The sequence below is a fragment of the Lepidochelys olivacea genome (assembly GCF_965140295.1).
Source record: "Lepidochelys olivacea isolate rLepOli2 genome assembly, chromosome: 11".
NCBI lineage: Eukaryota > Metazoa > Chordata > Testudines > Cheloniidae > Lepidochelys > Lepidochelys olivacea.
Genome location: NC_140421.1, coordinates 18,450,926 through 18,470,254, shown reverse-complemented (window position 1 = coordinate 18,470,254; position 19,329 = coordinate 18,450,926). Strand labels below are relative to the sequence as shown.

At 40.5% G+C, this 19,329-nt stretch overlaps 1 protein-coding gene across 1 annotated transcript in view; it reads right to left on the bottom strand.

Moving 5' to 3' along the window:
- Window positions 1–19,329, bottom strand: part of ACMSD (aminocarboxymuconate semialdehyde decarboxylase) — a 57,779-nt gene that overhangs the window by 27,511 nt on the left and 10,939 nt on the right. The window contains exons 3-5 of the mRNA XM_084642970.1: window positions 17,497–17,593; window positions 6,855–6,904; window positions 3,990–4,226 (exon numbers count right to left, since the gene is read on the bottom strand). Of these exons, the coding sequence (XP_084499096.1) occupies window positions 3,990–4,226; window positions 6,855–6,904; window positions 17,497–17,593 (384 nt within the window). The remainder of the gene's footprint in view (window positions 1–3,989; window positions 4,227–6,854; window positions 6,905–17,496; window positions 17,594–19,329) is intronic.

The following is a 19,329-nucleotide window of genomic DNA, read 5'->3' as shown; positions in this document are numbered from 1 at the left end:
ATGTGAGATCTTTAAATTGCAGCATTATTGTGTCAGAAAAACTAATTTGGATAATTTTTAAAGATTTAAAAAATTTACAGTTGGACCCATGGTGTTAAGAGAGTCTGACTTTACGTGTGGATTGATACACAAATAGTACCAATATTTATTTAAAGGCTCTATATTTCTAAAATATTTGTTTTCAGTTAAATATGGAGCACAGCAAGTTACATGATAGTGTGGTGTGGTTTAAAGCTTTTATTGGCAAGGACAACCTGAATTGTTTGCCATCAACACAAACTCTTGCCAATGAATATATGTGCATGCTGTGCTGTTCATTTATTAGGAATGTGATAAAATAATATTAATGTATTAATTACATAATTTAACACACATGTAAATGACACGGTAGGTTATACATAGTTGTGGTAAGTAGTGCCCATAAATTAGTCTTTATTTTGTTATAAATTGGTCTTAACTTCCCTCCCTTTCTTTTTAGTATTTGAACAGCTCCTCTATACAATATAGAGTTAAAGAGAATTTCTTTGTAAACAAACAAACCCAAACAGTACACAAACCTTGAAGACTGGGACTTCAACTGTTGGTAATTTTAGAAAAGAAAACAGGAATTGTACAGCGTATGGGCCCTGATTGAGTGAAATTGGCACATCGTTAATTTTAAGCACGAGTAGTCTGGTCTACTCATGTGCTTAATGGGGATCTTAATAATTCTATTTTGTCACATGTATGTCTGGAACTGTGTTTCTTGTAAGGGAGATATAATCACAGGGTTGAACAATTTGTGATTAACTAGGCTTACACAAGTAAATAAAGCTAAAATTTGTGGATAAATGCAAGCTCGTGATTTGTGAATCGTAACTGTTGCCATAAGGATCAGGATTATATTCCTAAACAAAAATTCGTAGCTCAGTAAGTGGCTTGATGAACTGATACAGCTCAAGGTCAAATGTAGCTTTCCTTCATCATCTTTACTTTCCAAGGGTGTTTCTGCATGTGGTGCTAATTACTGTGGGAGGTAACTTCCAGTATATGTTCCAACATATACTGATTGATCTAAGCATCCCCAAAAGGTAGAGATTGATAACAGACTGTGTGTAACCACAAAACCAAACAAGCCATCAAGATGTTGCACTAACAATTCTCAAGCAAATTGAGAGTTCTGAAAAATAACCTCCATGAATCAGTTTCAAGATGACAGTTATAATAACCTGTGGATTAGATACAGAATGTACACTGATTAAATACAAAAAGAAAAGGAGTACTTGTGGCACCTTAGAGACTAACAAATTTATTTGAGCATAAGCTTTCGTGAGCTACAGCTCACTTCATCAGATGCATTCAGTGGAAAATACAGTGGGGAGATTTATATACATAGAGAACATGAAACAATGGGTGTTACCATACACACTGTAACGAGAGTGATCACTTAAGGTGAGCTATTACCAGCAGGAGAGTGGGAGGGGGGGAACCTTTTGTAGTGATAATCAAGGTGGGCAGTTTCCAGCAGTTGACAAGAACGGTGGTGGGGAATAAACATGGGGAAATAGTTTTACTTTGTGTAATGACCCATCCACTCCCAGTCTCTATTCAAGCCTAAGTTAATTGTATCCAGTTTGCAAATTAATTCCAATTCAGCAGTCTCTCGTTGCAGTCTGTTTTTGAAATTTTTTTGTGGAAGAATTGCAACTTTTAGGTCTGTAATCGAGTGACCAAAGAGATTGAAGTCTTCTCCAACTGGTTTTTGAATGTTATAATTCTTGACGTCTGATTTGTGTCCATTTATTCTTTTATGTAGAGACTGTCCAGTTTGACCAATGTACATGGCAGAGAGGCATTGCTGGCACATATCACATTGGTAGATGTGCAGGTGAACGAGCCTCTGATAGTGTGGCTGATGTGATTAGGCCCTATGATGGTGTCCGCTGAATAGATATGTGGACACAGTTGGTAACGGGCTTTGTTGCAAGGATAGGTTCCTGGGTTAGTGGTTAAGTTGAGTGGTTGCTGGTGAGTATTTGCTTCAGGTTGGGGGGCTGTCTGTAAGCAAGGACTGGCCTGTCTCCCAAGAGCTGTGAGAGTGATGGGTCGTCCTTCAGGATAGGTTATAGATCCTTGATGATGCGTTGGAGAGGTTTTAGTTGGGGGCTGAAGGTGATGACTAGTGGCGTTCTGTTATTTTCTTTGTTGGGCCTATCCTGTAGTAGGTGACTTCTGGGTACTCTTCTGGCTCTGTCAATCTGTTTCTTCACTTCAGCAGGTGGGTATTGTAGTTGTAAGAATGTTTGATAGAGATCTTGTAGGTGTTTGTCTCTGTTTGAGGGGTTGGAGCAAATGCGGTTGTATCGTAGAGCTTGGCTGTAGACAATGGATCGTGTGGTGTGGTCTGGATGAAAGCTGGAGGCATGCAGGTAGGAACAGCGGTCAGTAGGTTTCTGGTATAGGGTGGTGTTTATGTGACCATCGCTTATTAGCACCGTAGTGTCCAGGAAGTCGATCTCTTTTGTGGACTGATCCAGGCTGAGGTTGATGGTGGGACGGAAATTGTTGAAATCATGGTGGAATTCCTCAAGGGCTTCTTTTCCATGGGTCCAGATGATGAAGATGTCATCAAAGTAGCGCAAGAAGATTAGGGGCATTAGGGGACGAGAGCTGAGGAAGCGTTGTTCTAAGTCAGCCATAAAAATGTTGGCATACTGTGGGGCCATGCGGGTACCCATGGCAGTGCCGCTGATTTGAAGGTATACAGTGTCCCCAAATGTGAATACAGTAATTTAGACAAATAATGGTGCCCATCTGGACTTCACACTGTTTTAAAAAATGTATAATCTATAAACTCAGTTTGTAATCTATAAACTCAATTTGGAATTGTTGGTGATGTTTACTCAATTCTGTGTGGCACTTAGATTCCAGGGTTATCATGGCCTGATCCAAAACCCATAGAAGTCTATAACAATCTTTTCAAATATTTCAGGTGGCTTTAGATCAAGCCTTGCTACTTAAGAAATATTTTAGATACATTACAAAAATTAAATGACTGAGGCTCAGATTTTCCAAATAGCTGTTGGTTGATAAGTGCCCAAATCTCATTGAAAGTCAATGGAAATTTGATGCATAACTCCCTTTGGTCACTTTGAACTCCCAGCCTTAAACTGTTCACCATTTCATTCTACTTGGACACAAAAATAATCATAGGACTAATTCACACTTCACTAATTGTCACATACTCCCTCATTCACAAACCAAAAAAGTGACAACTCTCCTAATTTTCCAGCAATAGTGGAGTGAGACCTACAGTGAGGTCTCATATGTCTAAGATTTCATTATGTATTTTACAAAATATGCTCCAGAACATTTGCTGGTATCTCATGATGAATTACCATACATAATTAAAGCTAAACCTATCAAATAGCTACTTATCAGCCCGCCTTACTCACACATAGCTTCAAAGAGCATCATTGGGAATCTGCTTGAATAAAAGCCCAATTCTGCACAAGTCCTTGCACACTCCCAACTGATATTCTTGGGTGAGTAAAGAATATGGGGTCCAGCCATGAGTGCTCAATTGGATCTACAGGCTTGACCCTGTGTCCATTGAAACAAATGGTAAAATCTCCCATTGACTTTAGTGGGGCTGGATGAGACAAAGTACCTTTGAAATGTACTACCCTTGCTTTTTAACATTTATTATGTTAGTTTATTTGCAAATTAATAACATTCAATATTAGCTGTCTCCCCCAGTCATTAGAGCAAATTTATGAGTGTCTCTTGTAAATGATCATTCATTGCCTAAAGAAAATTAGCTACATTGAACAGATTTTCTAGACCAAATCCTGCTCTCATATATACTACTGTAAATTTAGATGATTTCCATTGAAATATTTGGATTTATACTAGTGTAGCTGACAGCTGAATTTTTTCCAATGTCTTTTATTTAGTTACAATTTCATATCACAACATTATTTGGGGTAAACTAGGAAATGTTTACTCACAGCATAGACAGCAAACAGTTCTGGTGCATTCAGGTCCCATTCGTTGATATGAGATCCTATCTGTACCCCAGGAAAGCCAAGCTCATTCACACAGCGATACATTTCCTTCACAGCCAGGTCTGGTGCTTGCATAGGTAATGTGCCAAGGCCAGTAAACCTCTTGGGGTACTTTTTTACTGTAGCAGCTAAGTCATTATTTAATAATTGGCACAGATCTAAAGTATCCTCAGGTTTGGCCTGGTATGATATAAAGAAGAAGAGTAAATTAAAATGTAGTTCCAAAATTTTATCACCTTGACAGATGTTGGAAGAAACCCAAAAGATTGCATGTAAATTATCACCAAGAAAAAATGTCACAGCAAACAATACAAGGAGAAGACTTGAACCAAGGCTTTTGCTTCACCACTAGTCATTCTGAATAGGTGTAAGGCCTGTTTGAAATCGTAGAGGAAGGATTGATGAGTTGGGTCTACTTAATCTTGCATACCCCGCATTAGTTGCTTTTCCTTCTACCCCTCAGGGGCGTATAAGGCAAGGAAGAATCTGGCCTCATTTGCTGATGCTCTCAGGATTTTTTAGAGAATCTCTTATAGCACTCATGTGCCTGTCAGAAGGCAAATAGAGACCTGGTGTAAGAAATTGTATCTGCCAGCTGAATCTCTGGGCAGAACTGAGTGGTGATGTAAATGGTAAAGTGGGTTACATCCATTTTCTTACCAGTTTATACACAAAGCATAAGTAGGTGTAAATTTGCCCCAGTTTGGCATTCAGTGGGAATGTAAAATGATTGTAATTTACATTTTGAGAGGGCAGAACGGGGCACTAGAAGAAAAGCAGCAAATAGGAGAATGTCAGATAAAATGCACCCCATAGACCAGACCTGGACCACAAACTTTGAGTCCAGATCTCAACGGGGGGTGTTTGTATCTGGGGATTTGGTTCAAGCACATCTCTGCTCAAAGATGGAGAATTCTCTTCTACACATAGAAGCCAGGAGTTTCAAGTGAATCCTTGGCAAACCAAGTTCTCTCACCCCTGATTTCAATTCTCAGCTTATTTACTGCTGCACAGGTTTGATCATAGAGTTAGTCTAGTGTCCAAATAATGTTATTGATACTGTACAAGAATGAAATAATTGGTGTGGAAGACTTCCCATGGTGAGGAATTGTAAAGGCTCTTCTGGTAGTATTATAATGGACATGTTGCTCACACTTAAAATTACCAATCATTGTTTATCAAGGGGTAAATGCCAAAGAGTCCAAGTAAAAAGTGAAGTGTGTACTTGATCTATATTTTCCATAGGCGTTCCCCTAGGTTTTTAGTTAGAAATGAGTGTTAAGTAAAATCCCAGAGCCCTCCAAATTTTGTGTGGGGTGGAACTTTGGATCCAAACCCAAATGTAGATTTTGCATCTGGCCTTTTTCTCTAAAATGGGCCAAACCAACCCCTTAGATTTGACTACCCCACAATTTTAATGTCTTTGGGATCCAGATCGAAACTTTACATCTTTCTTTTTTTATCTTTCTTTTTAACATACCTGAATATTTACCATTTTATTGCTGGAGTTGGGAAGAATGGATTGAAGGGAGGTGGAAATGTGTGACATTGGACCATGATGAATTTTACAGAGTAAACATGAACAAAAGATTTGTAAAATTTAAAAAGTTCTTAGTGCTATTTCTAATATGGCAATCATGACACCCAGGGAGAACTATATTATACAAATTAATTGGTTCCCCACTTTTTCCTAGGGTATGTTCAAGGAAAAAACAAAACCCAAACAAACGTTTATTTCAGTGTAGAATATGGGACATGTCATCCTACACAAAGTACTAGAGGTGTACAGTTAATTTATGGGTTATGCTGTAATAATTTTTTATGTAGGACATCTGTAACTGAATTTTTTATGTATTATCATTCAGCACGATTGCTGTGAACTGCTAGATACATATAGGAAATGGGCCAAGTTAATTCCTGATGTAACTGCATTGATGTTAAATTGTTGAAGTCAAGGGGTGCTACACCTGGGATGAATCTAGCCCATTGTTTGCTAGGATGAACCATTTAGAAACCCTTTTTTGTTTGTTTGACTCATTTGAAATAACTGTGAATCCATTCTGCCAATCTAGTTGTGCTACTAAGTGGGAGGTGTAATTTCAGACTCAGAGCTTCCTGGACCAATAGCTTTCCCATATTGGGGGTGTGATATTTAAAAGAAAGGGAAATTTTTTTGTAAATGCATCTGTTCTATTAAAGCATATTTTTAATACTTCATCTATGCATTCCAATGTCAATAAGATGGAAATTGCCTAGATACCCTCCTGTGGGCAAATCAGTTTCTTCATGATTTACATCCAAACATGATTTGACAAATGGCTCATAAAGCACCTGGCTAATTCTGCAGTGCTGTGCATGAAGGAAGTGCATTCTTCCTCACCGCAGTAGAAAGAAGGTGGATTTCCCTGTGGCAATTTTTGAAATTTTATTTTTATGGGAAAACATCTATTGATAGACTTACAACCCAATGAATCAGAACTTGCCCGTTTTTCCGTTATATCAGACACCCCAGTCCTAGATTCATGCTCTGTAAAGGCTCTCTCCCTGCTTCCTGTTGTTCTTCCTAAATTCCTGTTGCTGTCTCACCCATTTGTATTAAATGTTCTCCAGACTGGAGCTCTGCAGCCTCCAGCTCCTGTTGGAGCAGCTTTGCCATGCTACTCTGCTGGCCTTTCTTCCACTGCCAGAGCAGCTTTGCTGTATTATTCTGGTGACTGGCTGAACTGCCTAACTCACAGGCAGTGTGGATTTTATTATTTTGAATTTTATAGTATCTATGACTTACAAAATTTGTTTGCAAGGACTTACCCAATAGCTGAACATTACAGGAACTGTAGAAAGGGCTTGTACAGTGACTCCTACATAGAAGAACAAAAGTCTTTAAATATGAAAATGCAGATTATGATTTTGTCCTAGGTCTGATCATAGTTTGATCTCATGCATTACAAATTAATTATAGAGATTTGTCAGTCAATCTGAGGGAAGCAGATATGTTCATAGAGGACAGACTGGATAAAGGCGCATGTGTCTTATAGAACAGGTTTCAGAGTAACAGCCGTGTTAGTCTGTATTTGCAAAAAGAAAAGGAGTACTTGTGGCACCTTAGAGACTAACCAATTTATTTGAGCATAAGCTTTCGTGAGCTACAGCTTAATTCATTGGATGCATCGGATGCTGTAGCTCACGAAAGCTTATGCTCAAATAAATTGGTTAGTCTCTAAGGTGCCACAAGTACTCCTTTTCTTTTTTCTTATAGAACAGTGGCTCTCAATGTGTGGTCCACAGACCCCTGGGGGGTCTGCAGATTTCCAGAGGGGTCCGCACCTCCGTTCAAAAATTTTTAGGGGCCACAAATGAAAAAAGGTTGAGAACCACAGCTATAGAAGACAATGGGAATTGTATATGAGGTATTCATGGGAAGAATATTACCCAAAATGGGGAAAATAATAATTAATATGATGAATCAGTCTAGCTCATCAAGCAAAACTGGGCATATGTCCAAATGAAAGTACTTTTATGAGTGAACAGTAATTATTCGTAACAGGATCTAGCTACTTAGCTCAATCCCTATAGCTCTGCCAGTCCCCAGTTCAATCTCTGATGTTGGCCAAGATGGCAGCTGTCACATAAGTGGGCATTTGTATGGGATTTGAATTGCTGTGGGTCACAGATGCTTGGAATGAGCTTTCTCTGCCCAGAAGAAGCATATAACCCTCTGGTTACATACATACATGTGCCATAAATGTGGGAGTATAAAAATTGGTGTTTGGCTTTTAAAAAATATTTTTGTATGTTATTTGTGGAACAGTTATAACAATTTTCTTTAGAATCACTTCAGTTCAGGGACAAAAGCCCAGAGCAGCAGTTAGGTATGTGTGATCTATTGTTACACTAATCCAGCGGTTCTCAGACTGTGGGTTGGGGCCTCAAAGTTTGTCGAGATCCCGTTGTAATAGGGTCACCAAGGCTGGTTTAGACTTGCTGGGGCCCAGGGCTGAAGTCGTACCCCAAGCCCCACCGCCGGTAGCTGAAGCCAAAGACCGAGGGCTTTGGCTTTGGCCATGGGTGGCGGGGCTCAGGTTACAGGCCTCCCCGCTGAGTCTGGGGCTTTGGCCCCTTCACCTGGGGCAGTGGGGCTGGGGTGGCTCAGTCTTCGGTCCCCCCTCCTGGGGTCATATAGTAATTTTTATTGTCAGAAGGGGGTCGTGGTGCAATGAAGTTTGAGAGCCCCTGCTTTAATCTATTGGTAGTAATTTAAATACTTGTGCATGCTTATCACTCTTGACTTTCTTTCATTTTACTTAATTTTCCATAAATGTATTTTGTCATATAAAAAATCTTTGAAGGTCCCACTTAAGACAGTGAAAATAATATATATTGTTTTTGCTCCCCTTTGTGGTAACAAAGCTTATTATAACAAATGCAGAAGCTTTGCATTCACTAACAGAACCTTGAAATCAGTTAGTTTAAAAAAAATGAGTGAGAATTATTTTCATTAACTACATCTGCCTCAGAATCACCCTGAGAAGTTTTTCCTAATTTTTTTCCAGTGACTTTCTCTTTCTTATTGCTGTATTAATGATCCATGAAAACAACAGGGAAAACTGACTCTGGTCTTGCAAAGTCTCGTATAAAATTAAGCATATGCAAGTGCTTGCAGGATTGGGGCCTTACTCACTATGTCAGGGAAACAGTGAAACTGACTGTAGGCAAGGTGCCATTTAATACATACTAAGCAGATAGGGAAAAAAATAGAGAAAACATATTTTCCCCCTCTCATTTCTTTTCCTTATAGTAATCTTAGATATTACTTGCAGTTACTTTACAGCAGGTAAATCATTTTCATCCTGAAGTGTGAATTTTAAGTTGTCAGTGTCCCTTTATTATGTAATAATTCAGTTAATTATTACATAATAAAGGGACACTGGGGGGACAGAGGTTGAATCTGGATTCCTCTAGGAAGCAGATTAAGTCTAAAGAATAACCCACTTTCTAGTGAATCACTCTTCAATGAGCAGCATTTTTGCTCCTTGTTTCCTCAAACATGAGCTCTTGTGTTGTAACTGAGTCCCCCACATGGTTGTTTTTTTCAGTAAAGAGCACTTGTAGGGAGGTGAGTCCATGCTAAGCAACTCCTGCATGGTGCTGAGTGCTCTCAGCTCCCACGGACTTCTCATTTGCGCCCCAAATGTTCATGCTAATTTCCAGTCTTCTGCTTCAAGCAACATTAACCTCCATGTTTTACTGTATTCCTTCTGCAGTGCTTCTGAGGAAGAATGATCCTCTTTTTGCTCTGGCCATGTCTCTTTTCTCATATAAATGATGACGAGACACAAGGGCTTTTTCCAAAGGTCAGAAATGTTGGGGGGAAGGGAGGGAGAGTGGAAGGGAAAGGGTGGGAGGGAACATCCCATGTAGCCAATTTTCCCCTCTACACAGACACATTATGGATTTTTTGGCATTTTGCTCCTCTCTGTACTGCATAGTGGGAGAACAGAAAGGTCTTGATCCCTGACTCATTTACATTCTCCAGCAATGTGCCAGTGAACACTTGATTAGCACATTTGGGAACCCTTCCCATGCCTTAAACAGATGATTATTGTGTCTTGTTCCAATCACATTAACATGGTTAAATCCCATTACAGCCCTCATCTTAAGAGAGCCATATTTTAGTGTCCAGCCACTTATTTGCCTTTTTCCTATTTATGCTTTCCTGCTAAAGTGTTTGAAGAGGGTGCAATCAAACCACTGTTTAATCACCTTTCTCAGAACAGTTTATTAGAGGCTTGCAAGCGAGGGTTTCAACTGCTGGAACAGCAGTGGTTAACATGGTGAATGGGTTCTTCCTATGCACTGGTGATGGTCTTATTGGCTCATGTATTGCTGCATAGTTCCATAGCATTTGATACTACTAGTCATTTGGAATGTTATGATATAGGCTTAGCAGGAACGGCACTTGGTATGGAAGTGATCACAGTCATCTGATTGTGTGCAGTTTGCCTCTCTTGCCATTCTTTTCCCAGTGTCCCTAGGGACCATTAATCTTCAGCCTTTGCCTGCTTTTTTGCATTTAATTATCCAACTTTCCTTTTTTATGTGATTCACATGAAGATCATTTCCTCTGCTTCCACTGTTTGATCAGCTTGCCTTAAATATAGGGGCACAGATGTCCAAGGATTTTTAAATATTAATTGCTACAAAAACTGAGCTATGAATCGCTGGTTCCTGACACTATTTTAAATCTGTTACCTCATTCTCCTCTTCCTTTTGTGGCTCTGATATTCAGTCATCAACTATAAATAGTTAAGAGCCTTGGTGTTCTGATTTTTAAAGGGAAACAGAATCATCTATTTCTCTGACACAGTAAATTCAGATTTCTACCACCTTAAGATCATTTCCAGAATTCAGTCTTTTCTTTCCTTTTCTGACAGAGAGATTGCATTAATGCTTTACTTTCTGGCATTCCAGCTTGCGGACAGGCAAACTACAAAGCAAATATAAAAATGGACTTAGAGAGAGATTTCTGTGCTGAATGTTCCCGGTCACCACACTGTGAGGGAACGAGGGAGATTACTCACCACATAAATGAGTTTTAACTTTTTGAAAAAGTATTTTCCCTCTCCCCCACACTTTTCTGAAATCCTCTTGATACATCCTGGTTGACTGTTGATATTCCAAAATGTACATCTGCAACGGCCAGCATCTCACTGCAATCCATGGTATGTGTTATGACATAGAGTGATACATTCTGCTATGTCTTCACTGAGGCAGGAAGGACCAAGAAGATTTCACAGAGGGGAAAGGAATTAAAGAAAGTTTAGTTAAAATTAATATTTGAATTCAGTGTCACCCACAGCCTGGCTAGTGTGGCCTGTGGCATAAAACTGTGATGTGGTAAAACTGTGTTAACTGAGTTTTAACATTGGCTTTGCAGTTTACATTTAAGTAAGTATTTTAATACACCATCTTGTATTCTGACTGGAGCCAGGAGGTATGATCATGTGACCTAATTGCTGTTCTGGTGCACTAGGTACCAGTTGTATTTCTTATAAATGATAAAGTTCTTACGTTGCTGTGTAAATCTTTTCACAAATAGGATCTAATTACAGGGCCTAAGTTACCTGCGTTAATGACACCTTACCCTGCTGGCTACCAGCTTTCTTTAACTGAGAGAAACTCTTTGCATCTTCCCTCCCAAACTGTCTCATTTTTGGTGGTTAATTTTTAGGGCCATGATCTACCCTCAATCTTTCTTACTCAAAATTGTCTTTTAAAATCCATAGCTGCACCTCCATCAATGGAACAAGAATAAGATATGGCCTGTCGTTATTATCCCTTGAGGAACTCACTGCTTATTAAAGGGGACCTGCAAAGCAGAAAAAAAATGTGTTTGACTCTTTTAGTTTGCTTCTTTGTGGTGTATAAAAAAAAGTGCAGGAGCAGGGCTGGAACAAGGCAGGAGGAGGACTGGAATAAGGCAGAAGCAAGGCTGGGAAAAAAGCAGGCACAGAGGCTATTGCAGCCATAGGCAAATGCTTTGAGCAGCTGCTGACCTCAACTGCTGACATCAACCACACCATTAGAGTCTTGTTCACCTGCACATCTACCAATGTGATATATGCCATCATGTGCCAGCAATGCCCCTCTGCCCTGTACATTGGCCAAACCAGGCAATCTCTATGCAAAAGAATAAATGGACACAAATCAGATGTCAAGAATTATAACATTCAAAAACCAGTCGGAGAACACTTCAACCTCCCTGGTCACTCAATTTCAGACCAAAAAGTCGCAATTCTCCAAACAAAAAACTTCAAAAACAGATTCCAACAAGAAACTGCAGAATTGGAACTAATTTGCAAACTGGACACCATTAAATTAGGCCTGAATAAAGACTGGGAGTGGATAGGTCATTACACAAAGTAAAAACTATTTCCCCATGCTAATTTTCCCCCTAGTGTTACTCACACCTTTTTGTCAACTATTTGAAATGGACCATCCTGATTATCACTCCAGAAGTTTTTTTTCTCCTGCTGATAATAGCCTACCTTATTTGATTAATCTTGTTACAGTTGGTATGGCAACACCTATTTTTTCATGTTCTCTATGTATATATATCCTCCTACCATATTTTCCACTGCATGCATCTGATGAAGTGGGTTTTAGCCCACGAAAGCTTATGCCCAAATAAATTTGTTAGTCTCTAAGGTGCCACAAGTACTCCTCGGTTTTTTTGCTGATACAGACTAACATGGCTACCACTCTTGAAACCTGCTGAACTGTTGCTGCTTCTGGGCTTAGGAGCTGGTCTGCTGACTCTTCCGACCAATCAGTCAGGCAGCTTACAACAGGCCAGCTGTACTCGTTAGATTATTCCGTGACTGACTGTGCTGCAGGTCCTGCTCCCTGACATGGAGTGTCTCATGCAGGACACAGAAGGTAAGTGTTCCTCTCTACTCATGAGGCCTCAGCTGGAGTACTGTGTCCAGGTCTGGGTCCCACAATTTAAGAAAGATGTGGACAAACTGGAGAGAGCAACAAAATGATAAAAAAGATTTAGATAACCTGACCAATGAGGAAAGGCTAAAAAAATCGGTATGTTTAGTCTTGAGAAAAGAAGACTGGGAGCAGGTGCTAATATCAGTCTTTGAATATATTATTGGCTATTATAAAATGGATGGTTATCAGTTGTTCCTGACTTCTGGGGGTATACAACATCCTCATTTTCCCAGAAAGTCAGGAACTCTATGATTATCATGTGCTCACTGTCACGTGAGTACCCATCCTGATTCACTCAAATCCCACTAAACCATTTAAGATCCAGGCTGATGCCTCAAACAGGTGCAGTATTATCTTGACACGTGGACCCCCACAACCTACTCCTCCCGCTCCCATGCCTTCAAGTGGCTATTAAAGCAGCTTTCAAGGCATGACACCACCTCCTAGAAGGAGCCCAGTTTCCCCATCGAACTCCTAATAGATCCCAGAAACCTGAAGTACTTACAGACAGCTAGATGCCTTAACCAATGCTAGATCTGCAGGTTCTTCCTTGCTCAATGTGACTTTGTGGCAACCTATCACCCAAGGGTGAGAAACGGAAAGGTGGATGCCCTATCCTGGAAAAATAAATAACTCAAAGCTGGTGAAGAGCCCTCTGCCACTATATGCAAGGTGTCCAACTTTGTCAATGGGATGGACTACAGCAGAACTGACATCCTCCATCCACTCCCTACTCCTCGACAACCTGTTTGCAACCCAGATCCGCGAGACCCTGAACGATCTGCGTACCTGACCAGAATCCGAGTTCTGACTACAGAATGGCCTCATCTATCACAAGGGTTGAATTTATGTTCCAGTGGGACAACCGAGGCTTCAGGTATTGAAACTATGCCGCAATTTGCCACTTCTGGGCCAATTTGGCCAATTCAAGACCAGGAATCTGGTCTCAAGGAGCTTCTGGTGGCCAAGTCACAAGTTTACATCCAGGATTATATAAGGTCTTGCAACCTCTGTGCCCATACCGAGAACTCATGATCAATACCCATAAGTCTCTTCCAAATCTGTCCACACCTCCACAGCCTTGGTTTACTATATGAATGGACTTCATTGTAGAACTGCTATGATCCCAGGGACACTTGGTAATCCTGGGTGTTTTTGGACCTTATAACAAAGATGGCATACTTCATTCTACACCATACTGTTCCTACTGCATGGAGATGGCTTGACTCTTCCTAGAAAATGTCTTTCACTACGTTGGGTTACTTCCGGGCTGTCAAGGTTCCTCCCCCACTCTGAACTCTAGGGTACAGATGTGGGGACCTGCATGAAAAACCTCCTAAGCTTATCTTTACCAGCTTAGGTCAAAACTTCCCCAAGGTACAAAATATTCCACCCGTTGTCCTTGGATTGGCCACTACCACCACCAAACTAATACTGGTTACTGGGGAAGAGCTGTTTGGACGCGTCTTTCCCCCCAAAATACTTTCCAAAACCTTGCACCCCACTTCCTGGACAAGGTTTGGTAAAAAGCCTCACCAATTTGCCTAGGTGACTACAGACCCAGACCCTTGGATCTTAAGAACAATGAACCATCCTCCCAACACTTGCACCCCCCCTTTCCTGGGAAATGTTGGATAAAAAGCCTCACCAATTTGCATAGGTGACCACAGACCCAAACCCTTGGATCTGAGAACAATGAAAAAACATTGTTTTCTTACAAGAAGACTTTTAATAAAAATAGAAGTAAATAGAAATAAAGAAATCCCCCCTGTAAAATCAGGATGGTAGATATCTTACAGGGTAATTAGATTCAAAAACATAGAGAACCCCTCTAGGCAAAACCTTAAGTTACAAAAAAGATACACAGACAGAAATAGTTATTCTATTCAGCACAATTCTTTTCTCAGCCATTTAAAGAAATCATAATCTAACACATACCTAGCTAGATTACTTACTAAAAGTTCTAAGACTCCATTCCTGGTCTATCCCCGGCAAAGACCCAGCATACAGACAGACACAGACCCTTTGTTTCTCTCCCTCCTCCCAGCTTTTGAAAGTATCTTGTCTCCTCATTGGTCATTTTGGTCAGGTGCCAGCGAGGTTACCTTTAGCTTCTTAACCCTTTACAGGTGAGAGGAGCTTTCCCCTGGCCAGGAGGGATTTCAAAGGGGTTTACCCTTCCCTTTATATTTATGACACGGGCATTGTATTGAACCTGGGTCCCCAGTTCATCCCCCAGTTCTTGTGGGAATTTCTCAGACTCCTTGGTATTGAACCCCTCACCTTGTCTTGCCTATCATCCACAGAGTAATGGACAAACAGAGGAAGTAAGTCAAATCTTGGAGGGGTATCTTCACTGGTCTTTGAGTTACCACTGGCTTCCCCTGCTGCGCCATGCCAAATTCACATATTACAATGCAATCCATGCCTCGATCCAGCATAACCCATTCTTTTGCAAATTGTGGCTTTCACCCCCACTTCCACCCAGACTGGCCCATGAGTTCCCCAGTATTGGCCGCAGCGGATTTAGCCTCCTGCCTACCACAGATGCACCAGGAGCTCAAGGAACACTTGCAGTCTGCCAAAGAAGCCTATAAACACCATATGGACCAGGATCATTAGGCTTTTTCCAATCTGGTCACAGGTGACAAGGTGTGGCTTTCTGCCCAGAACCTTAAATCGAACTATGTATCTGCCAAATTAGACTCCCAATACACGGACCCCTTCTGGATTACAGAATGGGTACACCCAGTGGCCTTCAGGTTACAGCTGCCCAAGTGCATGAAGATCCATCCCCTCTTTTATATGTCACTTTTAAAAAACCCTGCACTAAAAATCCAAACCCAAGCCAATCCAACCTGCCACTGACCCCATAACAGTCCATGGACAGGAGGAGTGTGTGGTCTACTGAATCCTCACCCTGGGTTAGTTAGAGTCCAGCATCTGGTGGACTGGGAAAGCCACAGTCTGGATGAGCGGTCTTGGGAACCAATAGAGAACATCCATGCCCTGGACCTATTGCGAAAGTTCCACCAGACATACTCTGAGAACCTGCCCCCCAAGGCCTTCGAGGGGGCAGGTACTGTTAGGAATCGGAGTCTGCACTAGAGCCAGCCTCCAGGCAGCCTAATGAGCACGGCTGGCCTGCAGTAGCTTCCGGACTGGGTGCATTGCCTGATTAGCTAGAAGAATCAGCAGAGTGATTCTTAAGCCCATCAGCAGTTGTTCAGCAGCTGCTCAAAGCATTTACCTGTGGCTGCAATAACTCCAGCTCCTGCTCCTGCCTTGTTCCCAGTCCTGCTCCAGCTCTGCTCCTGCCTTTGACCAGCCTTGCCCCTGCCCTGACTCATTCCACATAACCCGGTCCTGCCCCTCAGACCTGATTCCTGACTACCGGCTCCTGCTCCAACCACTCGACACTACCAGCCGCGTCCCAGTCATTGATACTCCTCTTCATACACCCAGAATGACTTTTTCTTTTTTGCCATGGCCTCACATTTTGACTCATATTTCATTGGTAATCCACTATAACCCCTAGATCTTTTTCAGCAGAACTACTGCCTAGCCTGTTATTTCCCATTTTGTAGTTGTGCATTGGATTTTTTTCCTTCCTAAGTGTAGTACTTCACATTTGTCTTTATTGGATTTCATCTTGTTGATTTCAGAACAATTCTCCAATTTATTTAGGTTTTTTTATTTCTAATCTTGTCCTTCAAAGTGCTTGCAACTAGCTTTGCATCCTTTGTAAATTTTAGAAGCATACTCTCCACTCTATTATTCAAGTCATTAATGAACATACTGAACAGTATGTGACTCAGAAATGACTCATGCAGAACTGCACTAGATATGTCTTTCCAGCTTGACAGCAAACCATTATAAATACTCTTTGAGTACAGGTTTCAGACTGGTAGCCATGTTAGTCTGTATCAGCAAAAACAACGAGGAGTCCTTGAGTACAGTTTCTCAACCAATTATGCACCCACCTTAGTATTTTCATCTAGACCACATTTTCCTTGTTTGCTTAAGAGAATGCCCTGTGAGACTCTGTCAAAAGCTTTACTAAAATAAAAATAAGTCATATATACTCCTTTCTGCCCCACCCAGTAACCCTGCCAAAGAAAGAAAATAGGTTGCTTTGGCGTAATTTGTTCTTAAGTAATAGCCAATATAGATTTGTTATCATCCTATTATCCTCGAAGTGCCTACAAATTGATTGTTTAATAATTTGTTCCAGTACCTTCCCATATATCTAATTTAGACTGATTGTCTATAATTTCGCAGGTCCTCTTTGTTCTTTTTTAAGGAAAGATACCATGTTTGCCCTTATTCAGTTCTCTGTGACCTCACCCGTTCTCTATGAGTTCTTGAAGATAATTGCATGTGCCTAATGATGCACATGAGTGGTCTTTTTGAAGCCAAACTTAGTTAGGCATGTGCTTACAGGATCAGGGCCTCTTGTCTCATCTGATAACATAATTCCACTAATTCTCCAGTTACTCACAGTCCTCCAGCAAAAACGTGGTAGACAATGTAATGCAAAAACAAGCAGGAAAAAAAAAACTTGGCAGAAAGTTCATTTCTTTTTTTTTAAATACATCATCAAAAACAAAGAAAGAGCTCAAACACATTTTTCTCCTTTATAGGCCACTTTCAAAATCAGGAATGCATATTCTCCTTTTGAGGCCATGTTCTGACACCCATACTCATATTAACTTGTACCTTCCTGCACAGAAATTAATTTTGGCTACTTCTGGAGCAAGGTACTGAAAGGTAGAATCTGTCTCTTTTGAGTCCAAATATAAACTGTATTAGTTTTCACAGACTTGCAATTGATTTAAACTAATTGTAACTCTGCAAAACCTTTTCATTTTAATGTTGTTATAAAACACTTTGATGTGAAAGCTTAAGTTGTTCTATCTGATTTATGATTAGTCTATTTCATTTTTGGAGTTACCTGATTTGTTCATCTCTTTAACCCGAACCTCTGGATTCCAGCAGTTCTCTTGGATAACTCTGAAAACCTTTCCCTCCTTCATCATTTTTGCCTCGCCCTGTGAAATGAAATTTTTATTACAGTAATACAGTTGTATCAAGATATTATGGCCTAAATTCTACTCTGTTAAAAGTATGTGGGGCTGCCAATGCCCATCCAGTGCTAGAATTCAGGCCCTTCATTTTTGTTCAATAGAAAAAAAAATCCAAAAAAATATTTAGAAATGTCATTTGTAATGCAAAAGGACAATATCAAGGTCTCTTTTTATAATTTAAAAACAATCCTCTCTCTGTTGCTAATATCCTTTGTTATCCTGAAACATTTTCCTTAACTAAAGTTTGTCCTCCATCATTCAGGCGCCTGAGTTTGACATCACAGTGATGCTTATGAGTGCTGTTTATTGACCATGAGCCAAGTTCTGCCGTCAGGTTTGTCCTATTCCTTTGGAAGTGAGTGTGCTCAAAAATGATCTTAGTAACTCCAGCGAGAATTCAGAGTAACTCTATAAATTCAGTAGAGTTCTGCAGATTCATCCTGAACAATTGAGATAGAATTAGCCCCATTGAACTGCAGGTTGAATTTTCTTCTTAGAAATAAAAAAAAGAATACGGAAGCATTCCTATCAGGGGAAAAGATCCAATATAAAACAATTACCTGAACTATAGCAGTACAGTTTTAATGCAAAGCCCTCTCAGGGTTATGTAAGTCAAAATATTACCAAGGTCACTAACTTTGACTGTGTCCCTTTAATTGAGAGAAGAGAGAGCGATGCAACACTTCTGACTTTAATTTTTGATTGGTTTGATAACGGGCCAAAGACACTGTGTAGTCACTGTCTTGTCAAATCAAGCCAAGGAAAATGAATGTTGCAACTGTTCATAGTCACATGGTCTTATGGATATGTTATTAGAGCTAGTGATTCAACACCAAAAGCAACTGCAACAGTCAATTTTCCTATTGTTTTATTCTTAAACGAATTGATGAGATGTAACCCATCAATACCTGCAAGGCGAGAGTTCAGAGATACTCTTAGCTGCTTCTGTTGGGTAATGGGAATGCATGAAAGTTGAGCTAAGGCAGACAGCTGGATTAAGTTGTGTCTGGACCCTGCAGATTCCACCTGTGTGTGGTAGGGAAGCATGGGTGTAAAGCAGACATGTTGGGGGCGAGGAGTGATGGGATCTGCGATTACACTGATTTAGTGGCTGGGAACCCCTCTGTAAAGGGTGTGGAGGAATAGCACAGTGGATGGCAGCTAGATGCAATGAATCCCTAAAGCCTGCTCCAGTATGAGGGGGCACATTCTCTCCAACCCACACCTAGTTTCCTCCCCCAACACACAAAATCAGTTGACTGACACTCCTGGAGGAGAGGTGAATTTCACTCATTGTACACCTATTCTGCAATATAAAATAACAGTTAATTCAGACTGTTCCTTGTGATGAACATAGACATAACATTTCTTAAAATAATAAAATTACACTCGTTGCGGCAGGCATACTCAGTTGCATGTCTCCTCTCTATGAGGAGTCAGACTGTTTTTAACCTTGAATTTGTTATTAGCTTCATACATCATTCACAAATATATTTTCCTGATACATATTTTAAAACCTCTTTTTTCTCTCTCCCTGTCTGTGCCACCTTGGCAGAATACCAGAGTGAGCTGGCAGCAAGATCACAGTTTGAGAAAATGACTCCCAATGTTATAGACAGTAATTACAGCTCCACAGTCCTGTTCCTCTGGCAAAATCCTTTAAAGTCTGTTAGAGTTGATTTTCCAAATAGAAAGGGTTC